A 22,422-nucleotide genomic window follows, 5' to 3' on the forward strand; every position below is an offset into this window, starting at 1 on the left:
AGGGGGCACGTGGTGGATCAGCCTGCGAAGGAGGCTCCCCCGGCCTCCCCTTCTGCTAAGTAACTGGGACTCAGGTGTGGCTTGGCCATTGTTCCCGGCGGGGGTGGGCGAACTCCACCCTGTGCTCTGTCGAATCTTCTAGATGTCCCCTACGTGCTGAAGATGGAATCTCACCCGCACACCACCTGCTGGCCCGGGAGAACCCTCTACTTGCTGGCTCCCAGCTTTCCCGACAAGCAGCGCTGGGTCACCGCCTTAGAGTCAGTTGTCGCAGGTGGGAGAGTGTCTAGGGAAAAGGCAGAAGCCGATGCTGTGAGTATGCACACGGGCACCGGAGCTTGTCTCTGTAAAGCGGGCAGACTTGGTGGGAGTCCCGTCGGCTGCCGTGTTTCCCCTTGGCCTCCCTCTCTGAGGGGTGATGGCTTGAGACTGTCACGACCGGGATTCTGTGCCGACAGAGATCCAGGCTTCGAGGCAGCTTGGCCGGCATCGTGGGTCCCCCTCCAACCCCCAGAGCCTTCTAGAATGGGGGAGTCGACCCCCTTAGCCAGCTCTCAGGGTGCACTACATCTCGGTTCTGGCAGCACAGGGCAAATGTACTTATAAGGAAATCCTCTCTCTCATTTACCTGGAAGTATTTATGTGGTTTGAAGGCTTGCGTTACGAGCACGCTGGCCGTGAAGCGGCACGAAAGGCTGCCGACAGCCGTGTCTCCTTCAGGAAGGCTTTTCATAACCTGCTCAATTGCTTTTATGTGATTTGCTCTTCCGAAGGCAGGTCTGAAATCCTACTTCTCCTGAAGATGTAAGAGATGTGGGTGGGCCTTGATTGGCATCACTCCTCCTGGAACATTCCAGGATACAAACAGCGCTCATCACTCACTGGTATTTGCTCCACCAAAGGCCCAACGGCTCTTTTCAAACACTTAGCTCCTAACAAACACTCTAAGTGTTAGCAATTGGAAAATCCTCAACCACAAGTCTCCTGCTCGTGGGGTGAACCTGTTTTGATGACCCATCTCCTTATCCCACGTGTGAGCCTTTTACCGAGCGCCCCATCTATGTGTGTACAATAGGGACCTGGCTGTACCTCCTACAAGCTTCTGCCCACGTGGGTTCAGGTAAAGAGACTCAGAAGTGGGTTGGTTTGCTGCTGACACTGGGCTTTGCCCTTGTGCCACCACCTGGAGGGGCAGGAGCGTCCATGTGGCTTATCAAGCCTTGGCAGGGACATCCTTCAGCTTCAGCTTGTTTCGTATCACAGACTCTCTCTGCATCTCCTGCACTCATTTAGTTCTGCATCCGAACTGAGTTACAACTCCGACACTAATTAACAGCCACCCCAGAGATACCGATAACATTCACGTCCTGCCTTTTGAGCTCAGATCAAAATACGGGGCAAGCCACGAGTGGATGTGTGCTTCTGAGCGTCTTCAGAAGGAACTCGCCCTTCTTCCTGGCATTAAACTTTTCTCCGTTCTTGCTTTTGTCTGTCTGGACGGTCCGGTCACGAACAGTTCAGCTCACCGTGTCCTCTTTTTTCTCTCTCTTTTTTTTCTTTCTCATGTGAAAAGAAATTGCTTGGAAACTCCCTGCTGAAGCTGGAAGGCGATGACCGGCTTGACCTGAACTGCACCCTGCCCTTCAGCGACCAGGTGACCGTGTTTTCTGGGGCACCGTCGGCTGTGTCGGGGCTGGTTATGGGGACGTGACCCCCCTCACGCTCTGCCTGGGGACTTGCACCCCGGCAGGTGGTGCTGGTGGGCACCGAGGAAGGGCTGTACGCGCTGAATGTCTTGAAGAACGCCCTCACCCACGTCCCAGGGATCGGAGCCGTCTTCCAGATTTACATCATCAAGGACCTGGAGAAGCTCCTCATGATTGCAGGTGGGAGGCCAAGGACACGGCGCTTTACCTTCACTTGTAAGGGAGACGATTCGCCACATGCTTGTCGAACGCAGAGACAGGCCCTCCTGGGGGCAGGCTGGAGTGGAAGCGGCTCTTCCCTCTGCGTCCTGGAGGTGCCCGCGCCCCCGGCGCTCTGCTCACACGCGGCCCCCTCTCTGAGTGCCTGCCCGCCCTGCTGCCCGCCTCCCATGTCCCCCTGGTCTCAGACACCCTGCATCTGCGTGCACGACTCATTAGCAGTTTGCCACATTTCCCCCGCCCTTCTCTCTCTCTCTCCCTCTCTCTCTCTCTCACACACACACACTCACTCTCTCTCTCACTTACTTTGAACCACCTGAAAGTCAGTGGCAGCTGTGACTGGATCCTTCAGCCAGTCACCTAAGAACAAGGGGCATTCTCTCACATACCCATGGCAGGAAGGTTTTTTTTCTCTCTCTTTATTGGTGGTACTATATATATATATATATATATATATATATATATATATATATATATATATATATATATATATATATATATATATATATATATATATATATATATATATATATATATATATGTGTGTGTGTGTGTGTGTGTGTGTGTGTGTGTGTGTGTGTGTGTGTGTGTGTGTGTGTGTGTGTGTGTGTGTGTGTGTGTGTGTGTGTGTGTGTGTGTGTGTGTGTGTGTGTGTGTGTGTGTGTGTGTGTGTGTGTGTGTGTGTGTGTGTGTGTGTGTGTGTGTGTGTGTGTGTGTGTTTTTTTTTTAAGGGGAAAACAATAATGCATTTGCTCCATGTTCAAAACATCCCCAGTCAGGTCTCATTCAGGCCTGGCCGGCTGGTTCCAGGGGCCGGATCCTGACGTAATATGGTCAGGAACTGGCTTTTTTTGGTCTCTCTTTTACCCTGCTGGCTTGTTTTGTTGTTTTCTTTCTTTCTTTCTTCTTTTTTTTTTTTTTCCGTGGTACGCGGGGCTCTCACTGCTGTGGCCTCTCCCGTTGCGGAGCACAGGCTCTGGATGCGCAGGCTCAGCAGCCATGGCTCACGGGCCCAGCCGCTCTGTGGCACATGGGATCTTCCCAGACCAGGGCACGAACCCATGTCCCCGGCATCGGCAGGCGGACTCTCAACCACTGCGCCACCAGGGAAGCCCCAAGTTTCACTTTTTAATTCAGGGAACTTAATCGTTGCTACTCCCATTTTCTCATGTACTGCCCATAGCTGGCTTTCACCTGTGGCTCCAGTAATGTCCTTTATTTTTTTTCCCGGCTTGTGATCCAGTCCAGGACCACGCTCTGCACTCACTCAGGTCTCCCTCGTCTCCTTGAACGTGGAACCATCCTCAGCCTTTCTGTGGTCCCTCGTGACACCGTGACACATACTGGATTAGTCCACGTCTACTGTTTTGTTGTCCCCCACCCATTCTTTGACTTTGGTGGGGAGCACGTTTGAATATTCAGTTCACGTTCTCCAATTTTGTGTCTGCAGAATTTTTTGTTTTCCTCCCAGAATCTTGACCAAGAGGCCAGATATTTTCCTTAGATCTAAAACTTGGACCTAAACTGTGTTTATGGGAATTTGTGGAAAGCAGTGCCTCCGCGTGGCCTTGCGTGGCTTTTATTCGGGGGAGGACGAGAACCGCCATTGTGGCTCTGCTGTCCTGTCCCCTCAGGAGAAGAGCGGGCCCTGTGCCTCGTGGACGTGAAGAAAGTGAAACAGTCCCTCGCACAGTCTCACCTTCCCGCCCAGCCGGACATCTCCCCCAACATCTTCGAAGCCGTCAAGGGCTGCCACTTGTTTGCTGCCGGCAAGGTAAGCGCCCCTGTGGGCCTCAGCCGGCAAATGCTCCTAAAATTGTCACGGCTCCTCTGCCCACAGGGCTGATTGATTTGACCTTGAAAATTGTGTGTCCTCAAACTGGGTTAAACTTCGGTTGCTTTTCGACACAACTGGTGGTTGCACTGTTGGCATCTAGTGGGCAGGGCCCGGGGTTTCTCCTAAACATCCTACAGTGCCCAGAACGGCCCCTCACCACAGAGAATGACCTGGTCCAAAGGGTCCATAGGGCCAGGCTTGAGAGACCCCGCTCTCAACTGATGTTCCTTTCCTAGTTTTGCCACGGAGCCAGTGTACACACTGGTGACGCTCTTTTTCCTTCTTTCTCCGTCCCCCCTCCCCCTTCAACTGCTTTTCAGATCGAGAGCGGGCTCTGCATCTGCGCGGCCATGCCCAACAAAGTTGTCATTCTCCGCTACAACGAAAACCTCAGCAAGTACTGCATTCGGAAAGTAAGTCCCGGGCCTGGCCGGGCCTGCTCTCCCAGCGAGCAGCTGGGGAAGGTGCTGTCTCGGGGAGTAGTGTGTGCCTGGGCCCTTCGGCCTGGGTGACCTTAGAGAGAGCGGGAGGGTGTCTTGCTCCCTGGAGAAAGCTCCAGAGCGGCCCATCCTCACACTTTTCCCTCTTGCTCTCCTCTCCTGCGTGAGCTGCCTCTCTGGCCAGCCCAGTGAATTCAGCCTTTTGTGAAGGGAGAAAGGAAGGTGGCTGATGGAGGAGACACCTCGTTTGAACCAGTAGAAGAAAGGAAGATCTCTCTGAGGAGCTAGAAGCCCTGGTGGCACCTACCAGAATCCTTCTCAGATTGTAGAAGTTTCTATTAATGACCTTCAAAAAAAACCAGCGCTGGCTGTGTTCCGATACGCAGTGCGGGACCTGGCTCTCCTCCGAGCATAGTGGGCTGTGATGTTGCCTGCGGTGTGGACAGCTATCCGTGAGATCACTGCATTTGCCTCGCTTCTGGAGAAGGCTGTCTCTTGTCCCTAGACTAGGAAGGTTCCACCCATCCTGAGCCTGATGTATTTCAGGTGCTTTCGTGATTAGTCTCAAAAGTAAAAGGAGGGATGAATATATAAGGGTTGTTACCTGTTAGATAGAGAAACTGTTTCGTCTGGGGTGGGCTCTTGTTTAGTTTGCATTTTTATTGAGCACCTACTGGTACCAGAGACTGAGCTGGCTGTTTCACACACTTTTCACAGCAGTTGTGAGAAACAGGGGTGATCATCCCTAATTTTCAGGTAAGATGACTGAGGCTGGCCAAGATCCTAGGTCACAAAGTTGAGACCAAAACTGGTTTGACTTTCCCTAACGTTTCACTGTGTTATACTAGTTTCCTCATACTTAGTACGTGATCAGTAAATATTTAGTGGTGAGGATAATGCTGATTAGAGTTTGAACTGTTAACTTCAGGAAAATTCCCAGAAATCACTGCTTCTTTATAATTCCTGGCCATCATTTGGAATAAGCATGCCTAGGTTTTTGAAGCCATTAGGATTGACCTGAAAACAAGTGTAAGTAATTAGGAAGCAGATAATTCAGATAGATGAGATAATTCAGTAATGATAACAATGATATAGGTGATACAGGTTCAGAATAGAAACCTAGAAGCTTGGAAAAGGAAGGAAACTAAAACCACTCCCTCTAACCACCACTGTGTATTCCTCCAGGCTTTTTCTTCTGATTAGAATGGCCTAGTTTTAAAGCTCTCTTTTTGAATGCTACCTTTTCATTGAAATGGTGTTTCTGACCCTTTTTTTGGCTGCAACTTGACCTTCTTAGTCTCAGGTTGCATAGAACCCAGAGGTAGCAGAAGGATGGGGGGGTCCTTGTGAGGGACGTGAAGAGACTGAATGTGCTTGGTGTGAAGACAAAAGGAAGAAGTCGCACGGCCACGCCTGCACGGCTTGGTTAGATGCCCGAGGAGAGCAGGGGCCACCCCGAGTCCGCGCTCACACCCTCCTCTCTGCCCCGTCTCAGGAGATCGAGACCTCGGAGCCCTGCAGCTGTGTCCACTTCACCAACTACAGTATCCTCATCGGAACCAATAAATTCTACGAGATTGACATGAAGCAGTACACGCTGGAGGGTAGGGCCCCGGGCGCGCCCCCTGCCCGCGCTCCGCTGCCGCCTCAGCCTCCTTCTGGGTCCTGAGGCTCCGCCTCTTGCCTGCCTTTACAGAATTCCTGGATAAGAACGACCATTCCTTGGCGCCTGCCGTGTTTGCCTCCTCCTCCCACAGCTTCCCCGTGTCCATCATGCAGGTGAACGGCGCGGGGCAGCGGGAGGAGTTCCTGCTCTGCTTCCATGGTGAGTGCAGCGGCCACCCGCCCGCTGCTGATGGGGGCGCTCGCGGCACCACAGCCGCGGGGCGGGGTCCAGGGGCCGGGCGTGGCCAGTGTGCCTGGGGCGGGGCCGGTCCTGCTGCGGGGAGTACGTGGTCCTGCCCCGCCCCACCCCCGGGCTCCAGCCAGGTCCGGCGCTGTCAGGCTCTCCAGGAGCGGCCTGCGCTGTCCTGCTCTGCCCCTCACTCCCTTCTCTCCCTTTTTCTTTTTTCCCCCCAAATCTCTGGGCCTGTTTCTCCCCCTTCCTCACTCCCTGACTCTTCCTCCTTCCGTCTCCCCCTTCTTTTTCTATCTCCCCCCTCTCACTCGAACCCTCTTTCTTTAATAAATCCCGAGAGACGTGGCTCAGCAGAGCTCCTGAGGTTTCTCACAATCCAAGCCCCCTGGGCTGGATTCCTTGCTCTTCCATCAAAGTATGTGTCATCGATACCCCTGCCTCTGGCCGTGCTCACGTCCCGGGCTCTGCCTTCTTGCAGAGTTTGGGGTGTTCGTGGATTCTTACGGAAGACGCAGCCGCACAGATGATCTCAAGTGGAGTCGCTTACCTTTGGCCTTCGGTAGGTGAGACGACGTGTGGGGCTGTTTTCTGCCAGTAGTTGGTGTCCCGGGAAAACACCGCAGGTGGAATTCCTTTAGGCTTAAGCACTGTGCTCGGGGCTCCCTTAGACGCCAGGCGCCACGTGGAGCATCACCCGCGTGAGCGTCCAGGGCAGAGATCCCGAGGCCTGACGCAGAGCCACACAAGCCAAACCCCCCGGCCTCTCATGATAGAAAGGGAGACCATTCCCTGTGAGTTCATTTAAATCATGTCAAAGACCGCGCAGCATCTCACAGCAGCTCTGAACACCTGTCAATTTAGCCAATTCTAATTAGGCCCATTCATTTTGTAAGTGTGAATAATACTGTGATGAACAACTTACACTAAAATTTGCATACTTGTTAATATCCCCAGCTCAGAAATTCTAAAAGTGGAGCTACTGGGTCAAAGGGTGAATGAACACACACACACACAACGTACATATGTGACTGTGTGAATGTTCTGAAATACTCTTCAAGGCTGTTTCGTTTATCTGTTGCTTCATGACAAGTTCCAAAACCTAGTGACTTAAAACAACTACTTATCATTGCCTGAGCCTCTGTGGCCTGACTGGACAGTTTTGCTTCTTGCGGTGTCAGCAGGGGCACCAGGACACCTAGAAAGTCGGAAATGGCTTCACAAAGTGGCTGGCAATTGGAGCTGGCCGTCAGGTGGGAGCTTAGCAGGGGCCGGTGGCTGGAGGCCTTATTCCTCTCCACGTGGGCTTCTCCTAAGAGTGCGGAAGTGGGGGCTGGCAGGCCTTCTCGCTTCCACCACATTCTGCTGGTTCAGTCCGATGCCAGGCAAGGAGAGTCCACAAGGGCCTAAGTAGCAGTTAACCGCGAGGAGTAATAGTGATCATCATCTTTTTCCCTTTAAGACCAGAAACAGCTCTCATTATATCCTAGAGTTTGAGTGACACTGTGATACAGAAATATAGTACTAAGACCAGAAATATTTAATCATCTATGAACCTAGTCTTTTTTAATTGAATTTTTTAGAAAAATGTATTCAATTAAACAGTTTAAAAAGGTCTACAATGAAGTCTCACCCATATCACTTGTCTCCCAAATCCTCCCTCCCCACTCCCCGAAAGGAAAACATTTTTCTGAGTTTATCCTTCCAGTGCTTTATGCAAATAACGGGCACATTAAAAAATATATTCTCATCCCCCTCCCTTTAAAAAAAAATCAGTGTGGTAGCACACTTTACACAGTATTCTGAACCCTGCTTTACAAACTAAGTAAAACTACACCTTGGGTTTTTTCCCCATCAGTGCATAGAGAGCTGCCTTATGCATTTTTACGCCTGTGCGGAATTCCAGAGATGTGCCATGATTTATGTCACTGATCCCCACCACGTAGCCTTGAGTCGGTTCCCATCTTCTGCTCTAACAGCGCGGCAGGGGGTAAACTTGAACATGTCTCATTATGTAGGCACGTGGGTGCATGTGTAGGGTAAATCCCTTCAGGGGTTGCATGGCAGCCAGGTTTTGATCTTCTGTCTTTTAACCCTCCCTTGCCCCACGCTCTTGCTCGGTGGTGGCCACACAGCCTACAGAGAACCTTATCTGTTTGTGACCCACTTCAACTCACTCGAAGTAATTGAGATCCAGGCCCGCTCCTCTCTGGGGTAAGCACTGTCCTCCAGGCTTTGCAAAGCTCGGCGGTTGGGTCTGGGTGTCGGGCCGGGCGGTGCTCCCTCATCCCGCCTAGCAGTGGAGGTGGCCGGCCGTGCAGACTCTCTCCTGGAACTCCACAGGACCCCTGCCCGAGCGTACTTGGAAATCCCGAACCCACGCTACCTGGGCCCTGCAATTTCCTCGGGAGCGATTTACCTGGCGTCCTCGTATCAGGATAAATTAAGGGTCATCTGCTGCAAAGGAAACCTCGTGAAGGAGACCGGCACTGACCACCACCGGGGCCCGTCCACCTCCCGCAGGTAACGCACCTCTCTTCCTCCTCATCACACGGGGCAAAGTGCTTTCCTGCAAAGCACAAGGATATCTTGCCCAACTGGCTGAAAGTTTCCCAATCTTCAAACCTCAAGCCACTCATTTCTTTGGTATCTGCAGCACTGAAATGAGCCCTTTATAAGCATCAGGAGAACTTTTCCTGCCCCCCCCTTGGTAAAAGGAGAAATGAGGCCTTGAGTGTGGGCTACACTTTATTTATTTACTCTTGCTTGGAATGTCTTGTAAATTTTTTCTTGTTGAAAACTGAACATTTCAAATAGTACAACGTGGCAGCTCCGAAAATCAGCTCCCCTTCCCCTCCCTGGGTGTGTTGTTGTCGCTATTTGTTTAGTGACTCGTGCTAATTCTGTCATCTGTGTCCTTTGTTATGTGCAGCCATTGAAGTTTCTGCTTGGTTAGGGTAGTGGTCAGCTGAATGACTAGAAAGAGATTTCCTTAAATGCACTGAACCCACCCTATGCTGAGCAACCGCGCGCGTGTGTGTTTGGGGGCACACCTTCAGCACTCAGTCAGCTGTGGCTGACAGACTGAGGCCTTCGTAGGTTTCTCCTGGGTATGTGACAGGCGTGTGTGTGTGTGTGTGTGTCCTTACAGACCCCCAGGAATATGCAGGACTTCCTTCTGAGTGTTGTAGCTGGCCTCTTGTTTTCAATTGATTTTTTTTTTTTTTTTGGTAAACGTCTAGAGATAGGGCATTTCTCTAGAGGAAGACCTGAATCAGCTCCATTAAAAACAGGCCCTGAAGACGGTCTTTTTCCAAGGAGGAGCAGATAGGCCAGAGAGTGACAGTTTTCTGAGGCTGGGGCTCCAGTCCTAATGTACTCCCCTCCAGTGGTTGCCGGGGTGCTGGTTTTCACAGCCGGTTACAAGGCTGTTGGTTTCAAAACTACTGCAGATCTGGGGAGACAGGGGTGGTGAATATTGCACAGTTTCTTGCATAAACACTCTCTGAATTGTTGCAAGACTTTGGTTAATTTCCAGAGTTCCCAAAAGTTGATCTTGACAATTTTGCCAGTGTTCGTGTTGTTTCTGTGGAGAAGCAGGTTTTCGGGAGCCCTCGCCCTGCCATGCTGGAGGTGCCCTTCCCCTTCTTCTCGATACAGGCAACAGCATACCGTGCACGCTCTGCTGTGACTTACTATTGCTCCACGGCAGGATCCGAAGTATTTCTTCACCCGTTCACATGACTATGCCTTATTTAACTGCTCCTTTATCAGTGGATGTTTGCGTTGTTTCCAGTCTGTTGCTGTAGTAAATGACTTTGTACATTCACTTTGCATGCTTAGGAATCTATCTGGAGGATGAATTCCTAGAAAAGGAATTGGTGGGCGTTGGTAATCTTGATAGATGTTGGTGAGTTTTCCTCCTTAGAGGCCGTACCCTTTAGTTATCCCACCAGCAGTGTGTGGAAGTGGGACTGGCTTTGTCTTGACACCCAGGGCTCGGAGCCAGATTCGGTTCGATGTGAAGGTTTGAGATGTGTAATTTTAAGATCCTGGTCCACAAAGGAAATAAGCTTACTTAACCCAGGGGAATATTTAATTGACCTAGGGTTTTAATTTTGTGGACTGGTTTACAAACCCCACATCTACCCTATAGAGTTATGTGGACCCCCTACCAAGTGCCAGACACAATGTCTGGGGCTACACAGCTGAAGACAAGATGGTTTTTATTCTCAAGGGACTCAGTCTGGTGGAGGAACCACCTCTAATGTTACGAAATGCTGCTTAGATCTTAGGAAAGAGAGTCGTCAATTTAATGTTCTGAGACTATGTCCTAACGAATAGTGTCTGTTTCTTCTGTTGAAATGTAAGTGTTGGTCAGAAACATTTGGTCAGTGTGATTTTAGTCCCAGGAACTTGCTGGAAAACCAGAAGTGCTGAATAACCAGCTGCTTCTCACTCTTTGGCTTGATCCTGCCTCACAAGAGACTCTGCTCAAAGGGCTGTAGTCCTCTCCTGACAAGGTCTAGATTTTATTTAGTTTCCAAGTCACTCATGCCAAGAGCCAACCCAAGTACTGTAATTAGATTTTTTTCTTTTCTCCACTGCCTCACTAGTTAGTTAGATGGCCAGGCACCTTCCTTTTGAGATGATATGGTGTCTCTGTAAGGAGTTAACTTATTCTGTCGTGGAAAATGGTTCTAGTTCCTGTGAACAAGGGGCAGAAATAATGCTGTTGTTTTCCTGCTGCTGCCAGGCATATCTGGAAAACCAGCAGTTTCCTTTAGTTGTCTCTTGGCTTATAAAACCGTCTTTTTGTTGCTCTCTGCTTTGGGCAGGTCCCGAATGTAGAAGGCCAGCTTGGGAGAATGTGATTCACTGCAGGCTGCACTGCCCCGGGTCTGTTCAGCAGAGCAGGAAATGTAACTCTTTGCAAGAAACAAACATAAAATTGACTTGGTAGAGCGTTGGTTATTAAGGGATTTGGAGATGGAAAATGGCCCGATCCGCCCAGAATGACGAGTGTTTTCCTTTATCCCATCAACCTAAGCTGACCTCTCGAATGGCCTTCCTTGAGCCACTTTTCTTCCTCTGGGCAGTGAGCTTGCTTTACGATGGGCCCCTGACACGCTTTATAATTTCTCTTCCATTACAAATCGGATACTCTTACTTGAAATTTCTTTTTTTGTCTCCTGTATCATAAAGCCACATGACAAGAGATGAAGATAGCTCAGATTTCGACATCTTGAAATCAAGGTTTATCTCAATACTGCTGCACACACAAGAAGGTTCTGGCCTTCTGAGCGTGGGTTGTTGGAATTTCCAAATTTTGAGCTGCATAGGGAAGCAAGAGAATGAAATTATTTACAATGGACTCTGACCATTTAAGACAGGTGGTTATTTCTGCTCTGTCCACCAATCTGTTTTACCGTAGAGAAGGAACGGGCCAACTTTTCCTGTAAAGGTCCAGATAGTAAATATTTCCACATTTGCTGGCCACATGGCCCCTGTCTCATTTGCTCAACTTTGTTGTTGGACCACAAAAACTGGATGGGCGTGGCCATGCTCCAGTAAAAAATAGAAGCAGGCATCTGTCTGGATTTGGCCCTCAAACTTGCTTTAGAGAGTTTCCCCTCCCCCACTGGGGTCAGTGTCTTCGCTGCTCAGTTGCTTTCCATTATGGGTATTGACAAAAGATTCCTTACAGTTAGACCAATAATTAAAAAAACAATAAGTTTGGTCCCTTCCAAAGGGGAAGGATTTAAATACCAAGGATTAAGAGAGGCCTCTGGGAAAACCAGGGGCACTGTCAAATATTTAAGAAATGACTTTACGATTTTGCTGCAAAAATTACAACACTGCTGGTGAAGGATGTCACCCAGCATGTTAGCATAGAATTTTGAGAAAATTAGAGCAGAATAAATCAGTGTGTGATTCATACTTGGTTCATTCTTAGCATGTAACTGCAACTGTAATTTAGATTTTAAAAATATCTAGGTTAAAATATATTTTCCTGATTTCTACTTTTACTTTTCCAAGATAAAGACCCAATCAATCAAAATGTCTTCAAGTAACATTCTCTGTGAAATGGTGTTCCCATTTTAAGTAGTCTGCCTTTTCCCCGCACTAATTATGCTCAGATAACCAGGGCCTGAGTACCTTGGCTGCTCATCAGGGGTGGGAAGGAACTGATGCCGAAGGCTGTGTGTCAGTCCTGTGTTTCTGGATCTTGCTTCTTCAGAGAGGTGGTTAGGGCCGTGTCTGGTGAGATCTTCATCTGACATATCCAGGGCTGGGTGGAGGGTTAGATTGGTCATACAAATTGTTCAGACATTTTCTGAGCCAGCTCTACTGCTTTCGTCTGCCCTCCTCAGTCTCCTAATTATATCAGGCCTGATCCCTACACCTCTGGCATCGGATGCCCCAAAGACTCTTGGAAAGCCACTTGGAAGGAGAGGTGACCCAGCAAAGGCCCAGGAGTGGGGCAGCTTAACAGCGATGAGTACAGGCTTAACCCCTGAAGGAAGACTTCTTTCTGTGCCTTCTAGGCTCTGGAAAATACTAGGTCAGCAGGGTAGAATATGGGGAGTACGACGTTGCACTGACCTGCAACCTGCACTGGAATCGCAGCCTCTCTGTGTCTCCAGCTTCTTGTCTGTATGACGAGGGTCATGGCTGTTCCTAGCTTGCAGAGCTGCTGTTAGGGTGATCTGGCGAGTTAAGGTACCTGGAGAGCTTAGCACAGGGCCCGACACGCTGTGGGCGCTCAGCAGAAAGCCTGTGTCGAGACCAGGAAGCCTGATTCCCCTCTGCTGTCACTGTTGCCTTCTTTCCCTGGCCTCACTGTTGAGATAAGCGGCTCGAAGAATTCCCAGTGGGGTCTTTTTCTAATAATGCGTAGTGAGATGGGGGCACGGGTGGCTCAGAGGAGGAGGAAGCTGCCCCTCTGGGTTGTGACGGCTCAGCTCCCCACCTTCCTCTCCCGTTGCCGCAGCCCCAACAAGCGAGGCCCGCCGACGTACAACGAGCACATCACCAAGCGCGTGGCCTCCAGCCCGGCGCCCCCCGAAGGCCCCAGCCACCCGCGAGAGCCCGGCACGCCCCACCGCTACCGCGAGGGGCGGACCGAGCTGCGCAGGGACAAGTCTCCAGGCCGCCCGCTGGAGCGGGAGAAGTCCCCCGGCCGGATGCTCAGCACGCGCAGGGAGCGCTCCCCCGGGAGGCTGTTTGAGGACGGCAGCAGGGGCCGGCTGCCCGTGGGAGCCGTGAGGACCCCGCTGGCCCAGGTCAACAAGGTGAGTGAGGCGCCCTCCTCATCCCCGAGGGCCACTGTTGTAGGGAAGGGGCACCGCTACCGTACTTCGGAGTCTGCGGGACTTAACAAGCTTAGGAAGAGAACCTCTTAAGAAGGGGCTTCCTGCTGCACAAATGGATAACGTGTGCACCTCAAACCGTAAAAGCTGCCCAGGGCTATGGCGTTCCCTTTCCGGAGGCAGCCAGCGTGCACAGTTTCTAGAGATCCTCTCTGCATACAAACAAATACGGATGTGTAGTCACCCTTCTTAAACACAGGTGATAACATGCTATTCAGAAGGTTCGATGCCTTACTTTTTCAAACACATATACATCAACAGTTTCTCTGGAAGGCTACACCGAACTGGAAACAGTGGTTGCCTTCTAGAAGAACTCCGAACCTTTCAAAATTTTTAAATCACGTGCATGTATTTATTACCTGTGTAATTTTTAGGTTAGCAAGATGGAGGGATGTGCTGAAGCCTAGGGGCCCCCCAAGTGCACGGGGAGGCTCCAGAGCATGGTGTCTCCTCAGCAGGCCAGCCGGTTCCAGGGGCCAGTTTTCTGGCTCGTACTTTCCTGCTGCCGTCCACAGTTCACTGTTGGCACCCCTGCTGCTACAGGGAAGGGAAAAGCTGTTTAAATGCTTTTCCTTATCTCCTCTGATTTATGGATAAAATGGGGTGTGTTAACAGTAGAAGTACTTACGTAGTGCTGGGGACTCTGCGGTGCGTTCCGCGAGCTCAGCTCACGGCAGGAAGGCGAGGCCACGTGCTCCTGCACACCCCAGTCTGGGCTTCCTGTTTGCAAAGTGAGCACAGCGATTTCTGACCTCTCATGGCAAATCCCCCCCCCTCCTCCTCCTAGGTCTGGGACCAGTCTTCAGTATAAATCTCAGCCAGAAAACCCAACTCCTCCTCTTGAACTGCAGGAAAACACCATCCGCACTATGGAACGCTGCTGAAGAGGACCCCAGTGCCCACGGCGCAGCTGGACCCAGACTCGCCTCAGCACGGACACCCTGCAGCCAGGAGGGGCGTGGGGCTCCTGGGAGCTGCCGGCGCCCTCCTGCAGTCACCCTCTTTGCACTTTGTTACTCTTTCAAAGCATTCATAAACTTTTGTACCTAGCTCTAGCCTGTACCAGTTCATCACAGGAAACCAACCGGGGGCTAACTACGACATGGTTAGAATCCTAATTAATAGCTACTTTAAGATCCTAGGGTTGGTTGGGTTTTTGTTTTTCTGTTTTATTTTTTTTTATTTATTTTTTAAAGACAACAGACTTCTTAATAGATTTGAATAGCACCGTATTTCCTGTTGTAGTCATTTGTAGCAGGTCACACAATCAGGTCTCTACTACCGCCATGCATCGTAGAAGAGCCTCTGCCGTTGGCTAACCTCCCGCGCTCACCTAGGCCCACCCCCCTTCCAGTCCCTCCGCACAGATGGCCCTGTCTTACCCAGCGGGACACCTCAGCCAAATGTTTACCGTTCTCATTGCCTTCGATGGCCTTGACGACTTCCCCTCCCACCAGCTGCGAATGTATGGAGGCCATCGGCCCGGCTCAGAGGCAGTGGCTTGGGGCCAAGGGGCCCCGAGGAGCTGTTCCCTCCCTGCCCTCAGCGTCACCCCCCGGCCTGATGTCTCCACTTTCCATGTAGCTCTGGCCAGGAAAGCACGCAACAGACTTGCCCTGAGCCCGGCACCAATGGGGGTCCAGGCGGGGGCCGGGGGCACTCACCTCCTGTTGTCGTGATGGCGCACTCTCCCCGGCTCCCCGGGCTGGGAAGAGAGCCCCAGGAGTTCTGCATGGCGGTTCACTGCATGCGCTGCCCCCCGACCTGGCTGCCCCCTTGGGTTGCTCTGCCGATGCACTAGTTCCATCCCATAGCTCCCGCCGAACCGAGACCCTCTGGGACTTGCCAACTCACCGGCCACAAGCTGCAGTCTGTAGCACTGAACAAACAAAAACCAAACGCTCAAGCCTTACGACCGGAGAAGGATTTCAGCAAACCACACCTCACACTTCCACACCTCCCTGCCGACGCCCGCGCGGACAACTCTGCTCACACACAATCCACCAGGTTCTACCCCATGAAAACTGTGACTTCCCAAACGAGCCTCTCCCTAGGGCTAGACTAAGACCAGGAAGTTCGAGAAGGAAGCCGCAGCTCAACTCTCCCACCCCGGCCGGGCGGGGAAGCCCTCCTTAGGTGCCGTGCGGCTCACCCAGTTTCTCTCTCCCCTCCGGCGGTGCGAGGTTCCTGGCAACCGGTAAAGAACCAACTAGAGGCTTTGCAGTTGGCAAGCTACCTAGCGGCCTTATTTCTGCCTTTAATCTCCCACCAGGCCTCTCTTGCTTCTCTACACCTCAAACCACCAGGGCACATCCTAGGTAAGCTGACGACGGGTAGACCTGTTCCCACCGCAGCTGGCGAACGTGACCGCGTTTTAACCCCCGGGTCCACGGTTCAGCTCATTTCCAGATTGCAACCTGGCCTGAGTCCCGGCTCCCTCCTGCCCATCTCTTAACCTAAGTGCTTTCTTGTTTGAAACGCCCACGGCCCTTCCTCCACATTGTCGCATCCTTGGCCAGTGTCATGCTGTCCTGTTCTACGCGCTGCTTCGTCTTTGGGGTCACGCTGCATCCCCTCTCTTCTCCAGGGCAGATCTGACTGAATGTTTGCTGAAGTTTCTGTCTCTTGGTCCACAAGTATTTGGAGAGGTCACTGGAAATTGGTGTTTTAGTCTTGGCATCTCATTTAGGATCTCCATGAGAAATGGGCTTCTTAGCCCTCAAAGTGTATATCGTGTGTCTCATTTGTGAAATGCTTCCTGCTGTAGAACTAGCTCAAAGACTGTACATATTTACAAGAAACTTTATATTCGTAAAAAAAAAAAAAAAGGAAATTGAATTGGTTTCTACTTTTTTATTGTAAAAGGTGCATTTTTCAACTCTTACTTTTGGTTTCAACGGTGGTAGTTGTGGACAGCCATCTTCACTGGAGTGCGGGGAGCTCCGTGTGACTACCGAGATGCCAGCAGGAAATATCGTAACACGAAACTGCAGTCAAAGCTTACTAGCATAAATAAGATTCTAGGTCCAAAAGTACAGGCTTTTTCTTCATTACCTTTTTTTATTCAGAACGAGGAAAAGATCACAAGGAACGGCTCACGATCCACCTTGAGAGGAATGAACTCTGTTGAACAAATAGTCAAATAAAGCAATGATCTAAAATGTTTGCCTTAGTGCAAGACCTCTTCTTTTCTTAAGAGAGCCCATAAAAACCCAAAGTATCGCCACTGTCAGCCTAAGCTTGGGAGCGTGGCATGGGACCGTCCTTCCTTTCAAGGGAGGCTTCTTCTGGGGGTGAGGGGTGGAGAGCCACGCAGGACTTAGAGCAAGCTGCTCTCCTGGAGTCAAGAGATCAGCGACGTTCTCTCCCAGAAGTGCAATGTTGTCGAAGTTTGGTCATTACTTCTAATGAACCGTGAACTGGCTGTTAAGGTCACTTTATAGGACTGCAGAACTGGAAAGCTCCTTAAGGCATTCAGGCCACTTTGAAAGGATTACTGGAGAATGGACTACCCAGCTCTCCTATAATGCGGTTAATAGCAAACAAACAAACAAAACAGGTCACCTTTCAATTCCTCTCATCCATTAGGATAAGGCCACCGGTTTTAATGATGTAGATTTCTGGAGGGAGGAATTCGGATCAAGGTAATTTAAAATGTAGATACTTCTCTTTTTAACTAAATGAATTTTTATAGTCTGCAAGGTACATTTTTCTAAGATGCTTTACTTTTGTTGGTATAAACTTTGTTGAGCCAGACAAACATTGGTTTTGGCAAATGGTAATTTTCTCATGGTTCCTGTTGCTTTCGATTTTTATTTTCCAATGAAGTAATCTGACCACAGTCAAATTCTGACGTGCAGGGTCGTAGCCGACTTGCCCCGTGACAGGAGTTGTACTTGCGATTCTATTCTGTTCCTCCTTTCTCTTTTACCACTGGGGATAAAAATCTGCCAACTCTAAGAATGAAAATAATTTGGAAGATGAACAAGTAAAATGTTGGAACCTTTCTTTCCTTATAAAATTAGAAAAAGTCCACTGAATACCGCTTCAGTTATTGTCCTGAGGATTCCTGGCAGCCACGTAACACTTCAAAAGCATAAGTAAACGTGGTTTGGTTCCGAGAGGAATGTGCCAGAAAGGTTCTCCGGACCCTAAGCAAGGACCTCAAAGAAACAACAAATTACTCAGCCACACCATAAACTGAGGCCCAGCCGTCCATGCTGCTATTCCTACCTCTTAAGCACAAAATTAGACATCACATTCTCTGCTCTTACAACTTAATTTTCACGAGACTAAAGAAGCTGCTTGCAAAGCAAATTTCCTAACTATGAAATTAGGATTTGGAGACGTAGGCCCAAAAGGGATGATGTGCTTAACAGGACTGACCAGCTAGTTTGTCTTCGGAATTGGGCCTCTTGAGCGTGGTTTGCTGTAGAAAATATTCATGCAGATTTAAGTCTAAAGCAATAATGCTAGGCCCACAGGGCTGGGACCAGCTAAGCTTTTGGTCTCGTAATACAACGGACGGGCCTGCTCCGGCGGTTCTAAACTAGGGGTGACTTGGCTCCCTTCCCTTGAGGACACTTGACAACATCTGGGACATTTTTGGTTGTCACAACTGGTGGTACTACTGGCACCTCGTGGGTAGAGGCCAGGGATGCTGCTAAATACCCTGCAAGGCGCAGGGTGGCCTGCATGCCCACCGTCCACAAAGAGTTCCCAGGCCCAAAACGTCAGTAGTGCTGAGGCTGAGGAAGCTCGGCCCGTTCCAGTCAGATTTCTTTCTTGGCAGTTTACATATTGCTCACGATGCCAAAAGCGTGGAGACTGTGGCTCTAGGCACAGTGTTCACATGAGAAAATGTTTCATCAGTTGCCTGGTCAGACGTTGAGGCTTCTATCTTGCGAAGCTGGGAGGGCAGGGCAGTGCAAATCTGGAACTGCACAGATGGCTTGGCTTTCTCTCGAGTCCGTCAATGATTAACGGAACTCCTGTTGGCCCTGGAGGAGTTGTAGAGGTAAAGAACTCTGGAAATGACTTTACTGCTATACACAGCTCAGCCTGTCCTTTCAGAGAACCACAAAAAGGGAAAATAAAGCTGATCCAGGGTACACACAACTGGAGCTGTCTCGTTCTCACCTGCTGTTGAGTCTTGCAGATAAAATGAGTGAATGCGCTCCTGGCAGGTAGAGAAGGCTGGCATCCTCACCCAGGCTCAGGCCCTCTGGCTGTCTTTAGGACAAAAAAAGACGAGGCACTTGTGGGAGCTGGGCTCAGTGGCTGATCCCAGAGGCAGGGCACTGGTTCTCCAAGGGTCTGACTCACAGCAGCGGTCACTCTTAGGAAGGCCCTTGTCGATGTTTTTACAATTAGCTGGAATGGCTTGTACATACATTCGTAGCTTACTGTTTTCTCCTGAAGATAATTATAATTGGCGTCCCAGGGTAGAAGGCTCTAGCTTCTTTTCTCCACTAATTTGCTAATCAAGTGAGGTGCTAAAAAGCTGGATGGAGGGTTGAGTGGCCCAGAGACTTAGGTCTTCATCAGTGCACTCAAACCGTTTGTACACACTGGTGGAGGGTCATGTATCAGGAGAATTGAGTTCACGCTCAGAAATGAAACCATGCTCATCTACAAGTAACTGAGCTAAACAAAATGAAATTGTGCTTTTCCCTAAAATGGCCGAGTCTCTGACCTTAGCCATGCATGGTATCACTTTGATGTTCTGTGTTTTCCCATCTTGGCCCTTGGCATCCTGGAGGTTTCCTAACTGAGCTTACAGTGCTGGCACTTTTTCCTTTTCTGGCCCTTGACTTCCTGTCTGTGGCCATATCCCATTCATGGTGTAAAAGCCTTGTGGCTCCCAATGTGAAATGAAAGGAGCCCTAGGAATCATTTAGTGCTAGTCCAACACCTTCCATTTTTCAGGAGAGGAAATGGGGCTAAGAGAGGTCATGTGATTTGCCCAAGGTCACACAGCTAGTCAGGCACTGAGCTGGATGACATCCCTAATCTCAGTCCAGCGTCCACACTCTGGGAGAGTGGATGGTGGCGGGGAACGGCCGACTCTAACATGAAGCCAGGCTTTGACCAGAGGGAAGGAAAAGACCTTGCCTGGGTCCTTTGATCTTTGGTTTCAATATGCTGACATATGGTTCTGTTTAGCTTGCAATACTACTTTACCCACTAGTAATTTAAAGACCTTACCTTTGGCTCCATAAATTCATTTGTATATACATTTCTGGAGGGAAAAAATACCTTCATTCAAAAGCAATTTCAGTTACACTTTAACCAACCATGTAACCAGTCCTCACCCATAATAGAGAAAGCATTACCTGGGTCATAGGACACCTCAGTGTGGCTTTGCTCCTGTGATTTGGACCAAACAGGGTCTCCTGTTCCATATCCATGAAATAATCTCCATTACTTTCAGCTTCTTGGGTATAAAGACTTTCACCTGGGTCTGTTAGCAGTCTTCTGGACCACGGGGGACTTCCTTTTGTGTTGCTTTTTAAAGAAAATGAAGTCTTTTAGACACACGAACAGCTGTGGAGAATGCTGACACCCATGTCCCAGGGTTCTGTGGTTTTGGCTACATTTCCCCACCCTAGCCGTTACTGCCCTGGCAGTCCCCCGTGGCCCCAGGGCTGCAAAGGACTCTTACTGGGTTTACTGGCTCAAAATTAGTTTCTACACTGGATTTTTGGCTTTGCTGTATCTGAACTTTGTGAGTAGAGCTGATCTGCAGGTGAGATTTTCAAACATGATGTTTCCCCCTGCAGCCTGGGGCTGATGACTCCGAGCCCTGACTCAGGCCAGCAGCCAGATTCTCTAACCCCTCTTACAGAAAAGGCAGTGCTTTTCTGGGCCAACTCATGAAGCGGGCTTCCTATCCAGGTGAGGGTGTCAAACCCTGGTCCTGGAGGCCTATGGCTGGGTCCTACCCGCCCCCCCCACCCCGAGTCTCCACCATGGGGCCAGAGGCCACGCTCACAGCTCACCAACACAGCAACGGTTTCTTCAATTCTGGTACTTCAATATATCCCTTTTATACTTTTGAGCTTAGCTATGTATTTTCAATTATACTTCAAAAATATTTGATCCACAAAAATAAACTCAAAATGGTTTAAAGACCCAAATGTAAGACATGACACCGTAAAACTCCTAGAAGAGAACATAGGCGAAACACTCTGACATAAATCACAGCAGTATTTTCAGTCTCCCAAGGCAAAAGAAATAAAAGCAAAAATAAACAAGTGGGACCTCATTAAACTTAAACTTTTTGCCCAGCAAAGGAAACCATCAACAAAATGAAAAGACAACCTACAAAATGGGAGAAAATATTTGCAAATGATGCAACCAACTAAGAGTTAATTTCCAAAATATACAAACAACTCATACAATCCAATACCAAAAAAACAAACAACCCAATCAAAAACTAGGCAGAAGACTTGAACAGACATTTTTTTCAAAGATGACACAAGCAAAGATGCTCAACATCGCTAATTATCAGAGAAATGCAAATCCAAACCACAATGAGGCAATACCTCACACAGGTCAGACTGGCTATCATCAAAAAGTCTACAAATAACAAATGCTAGAGGGTGTGGAACAAAGGGAACCTTCCTACACGATTGGTGGGAAGGTAAATTGGTGCAGCCACTGTGGAAAACAATATGGAGGCTCCTCAAAAAAGCCTAAGAATAGAACTACCACATGATCTAGCAATTTCACTCCTGGGTATATATCCAGAAAAAAATGAAAACACTAATTTGAAAAGATACACATACCCCATGTTCACAGCAGCCCTACTTACAACAGCCAAGACATGAAAGCAACCCAGGTGTCCATCAACAGACGACTGACTTAAGATGTGGTGTGTGTATACACACACACTGGAATATTACTCAGCCATAAAAATAAATGAAATATTGTCATTTGCAGCACCGTGGATGGACCCAGAAAATATTATGCTTAGTGAAATTAAGTCAGAGAACATAAATGCTATCACGCATGTGGTATCTAAAAATAATACAAATGAGTGTATACACAAAACAGAAACAGACAGATACAGAAAACCAAATTATGGTTACCAAAGGGGAAAGGGAGGGGAGGGACAAATTAGGGGCACAGGATTAACAGATATAAACTACTATACATAAAATAGATAAGCAACAGGGATTTACTGCATAGCACAGGGAATCATACCCAATATCTTACAATAACCTACAATGAAACACAAGCTACAAAAAAGTGACTCACTATGCTATAGACCTGAACCTAACACAATACTGTAAAATAAACTATACTTCAATATTTTTTTAAAAATAGAAAAAATTTTTGATTGTCTTGGATAGAGGATTTTTGTGTATTTCCTTAGTCTGCTTAAATAATCCCTCCAATCCCTAAATCTAGGGTTCCCACATCACTTGGGTTTTCAGAGTGAGACGGCTAATTACCCAGCTAGGAATGCTTTCTAAGCTACTCTCCACCTCACGTGAACCAGATGACCTGAGGGGTTCCCTTTTCTCTTATTTACATGTTTCCTGATGCCTGGGAAGAAAAGGCTTATTCCTACAGGGACACTGCAACCTTCCATCTTCCTGGTAGAACGGACAGAGGCCCTCTTAGCTGGTGAGAACAGCCGACTCCGGAACACCCTGGTGTCTTCCAAGAGGGTGTCATGATCCCAGGCTCCCCTGTGGTGCTTGTCAACGAGCAAGCAGCAGCAAGACCTCGGACCGGGGATGCTGCCAACTTGCGCAAGCCAGGGGCCTTCACTGCTGCTTTTCCTCAGCTTCCCCTGTGGTCGAGCGGTTCCACGGGGCTCAATTTTACAGCCTCTTAACAGCCTTCTGTGTGCAGGATAGGCGGGTCAAGGAAAGGCCCTCAGCCCGGGAGGGAGCCAAGCAGCCCTGTCCACTCACCCCAGTGGGCCACAAGGATGGTACCATTTTCAATGTGTGCCAAGGCGGGAAAAAGACTGAAAAGC

General features: G+C 49.3%; 2 protein-coding genes across 5 annotated transcripts in view; one reads left to right on the plus strand and one right to left on the minus strand.

Annotated features, from left to right (window-relative positions):
- The window catches only part of CIT (citron rho-interacting serine/threonine kinase), a 173,404-nt gene extending 156,809 nt beyond the window's left edge, over positions 1-16,595 (plus strand). Inside the window, exons 36-47 of the mRNA XM_081252505.1 lie at positions 65-312; positions 1,574-1,654; positions 1,751-1,886; positions 3,560-3,699; positions 4,083-4,175; positions 5,698-5,806; positions 5,899-6,027; positions 6,539-6,619; positions 8,193-8,271; positions 8,401-8,580; positions 13,052-13,352; positions 14,218-16,595. Coding sequence (XP_081108631.1) covers positions 65-312; positions 1,574-1,654; positions 1,751-1,886; positions 3,560-3,699; positions 4,083-4,175; positions 5,698-5,806; positions 5,899-6,027; positions 6,539-6,619; positions 8,193-8,271; positions 8,401-8,580; positions 13,052-13,352; positions 14,218-14,241 — 1,601 coding nt within the window. The 3' untranslated portion in view covers positions 14,242-16,595. The remainder of the gene's footprint in view (positions 1-64; positions 313-1,573; positions 1,655-1,750; positions 1,887-3,559; positions 3,700-4,082; positions 4,176-5,697; positions 5,807-5,898; positions 6,028-6,538; positions 6,620-8,192; positions 8,272-8,400; positions 8,581-13,051; positions 13,353-14,217) is intronic.
- On the minus strand, positions 8,588-22,412 carry LOC308626936 (uncharacterized protein). 4 transcript variants are annotated; one of them, XR_014017327.1, is made up of 8 exons: positions 21,970-22,412; positions 19,766-19,937; positions 15,095-15,309; positions 14,059-14,150; positions 13,790-13,967; positions 12,671-12,900; positions 12,217-12,349; positions 8,588-11,391 (listed from the first exon to the last, which is right to left on the minus strand). XR_014017327.1 is itself a non-coding variant. In XM_081252504.1 (4 exons), exons 1-3 carry the CDS (start codon positions 19,838-19,840, stop codon positions 14,099-14,101), a joined length of 342 nt encoding a protein of 113 aa, XP_081108630.1. In that variant the 5' UTR covers positions 19,841-22,412; the 3' UTR covers positions 12,818-12,835; positions 14,059-14,098. The 4 variants fall into 4 exon arrangements, 2 of the variants coding, with proteins under 2 accessions (XP_081108630.1, XP_081108629.1); XR_014017328.1 differs by having other exon boundaries at positions 19,766-22,412; XM_081252504.1 differs by lacking the exons at positions 8,588-11,391; positions 12,217-12,349; positions 13,790-13,967 and having other exon boundaries at positions 12,818-12,835; positions 19,766-22,412.
- Between the last annotated feature and the right edge of the window lie 10 nt (positions 22,413-22,422).

Source organism: Mesoplodon bidens, assembly GCF_964165515.1.
Source record: "Mesoplodon bidens genome assembly, chromosome: 13".
NCBI classification, from domain to species: Eukaryota; Metazoa; Chordata; class Mammalia; order Artiodactyla; family Ziphiidae; genus Mesoplodon; species Mesoplodon bidens.

Bases quoted from the DNA above. Each gene is read 5' to 3' on its own strand.
- LOC308626936 (XM_081252504.1), bottom strand. From the start codon at position 19,840: ATGGATATGGAACAGGAGACCCTGTTTGGTCCAAATCACAGGAGCAAA. The intron at 15,310-19,765 runs GTAATGCTTTCT...TTGTTTGTTCAG, and splicing joins TGAGGTGTCCTATGACCCAG to TGCTACAGACTGCAGCTTGT. The intron at 14,151-15,094 runs GTGAGTGCCCCC...CTTTGCAAACAG, and splicing joins CGCCATCACGACAACAGGAG to GAAGCCCAGACTGGGGTGTG.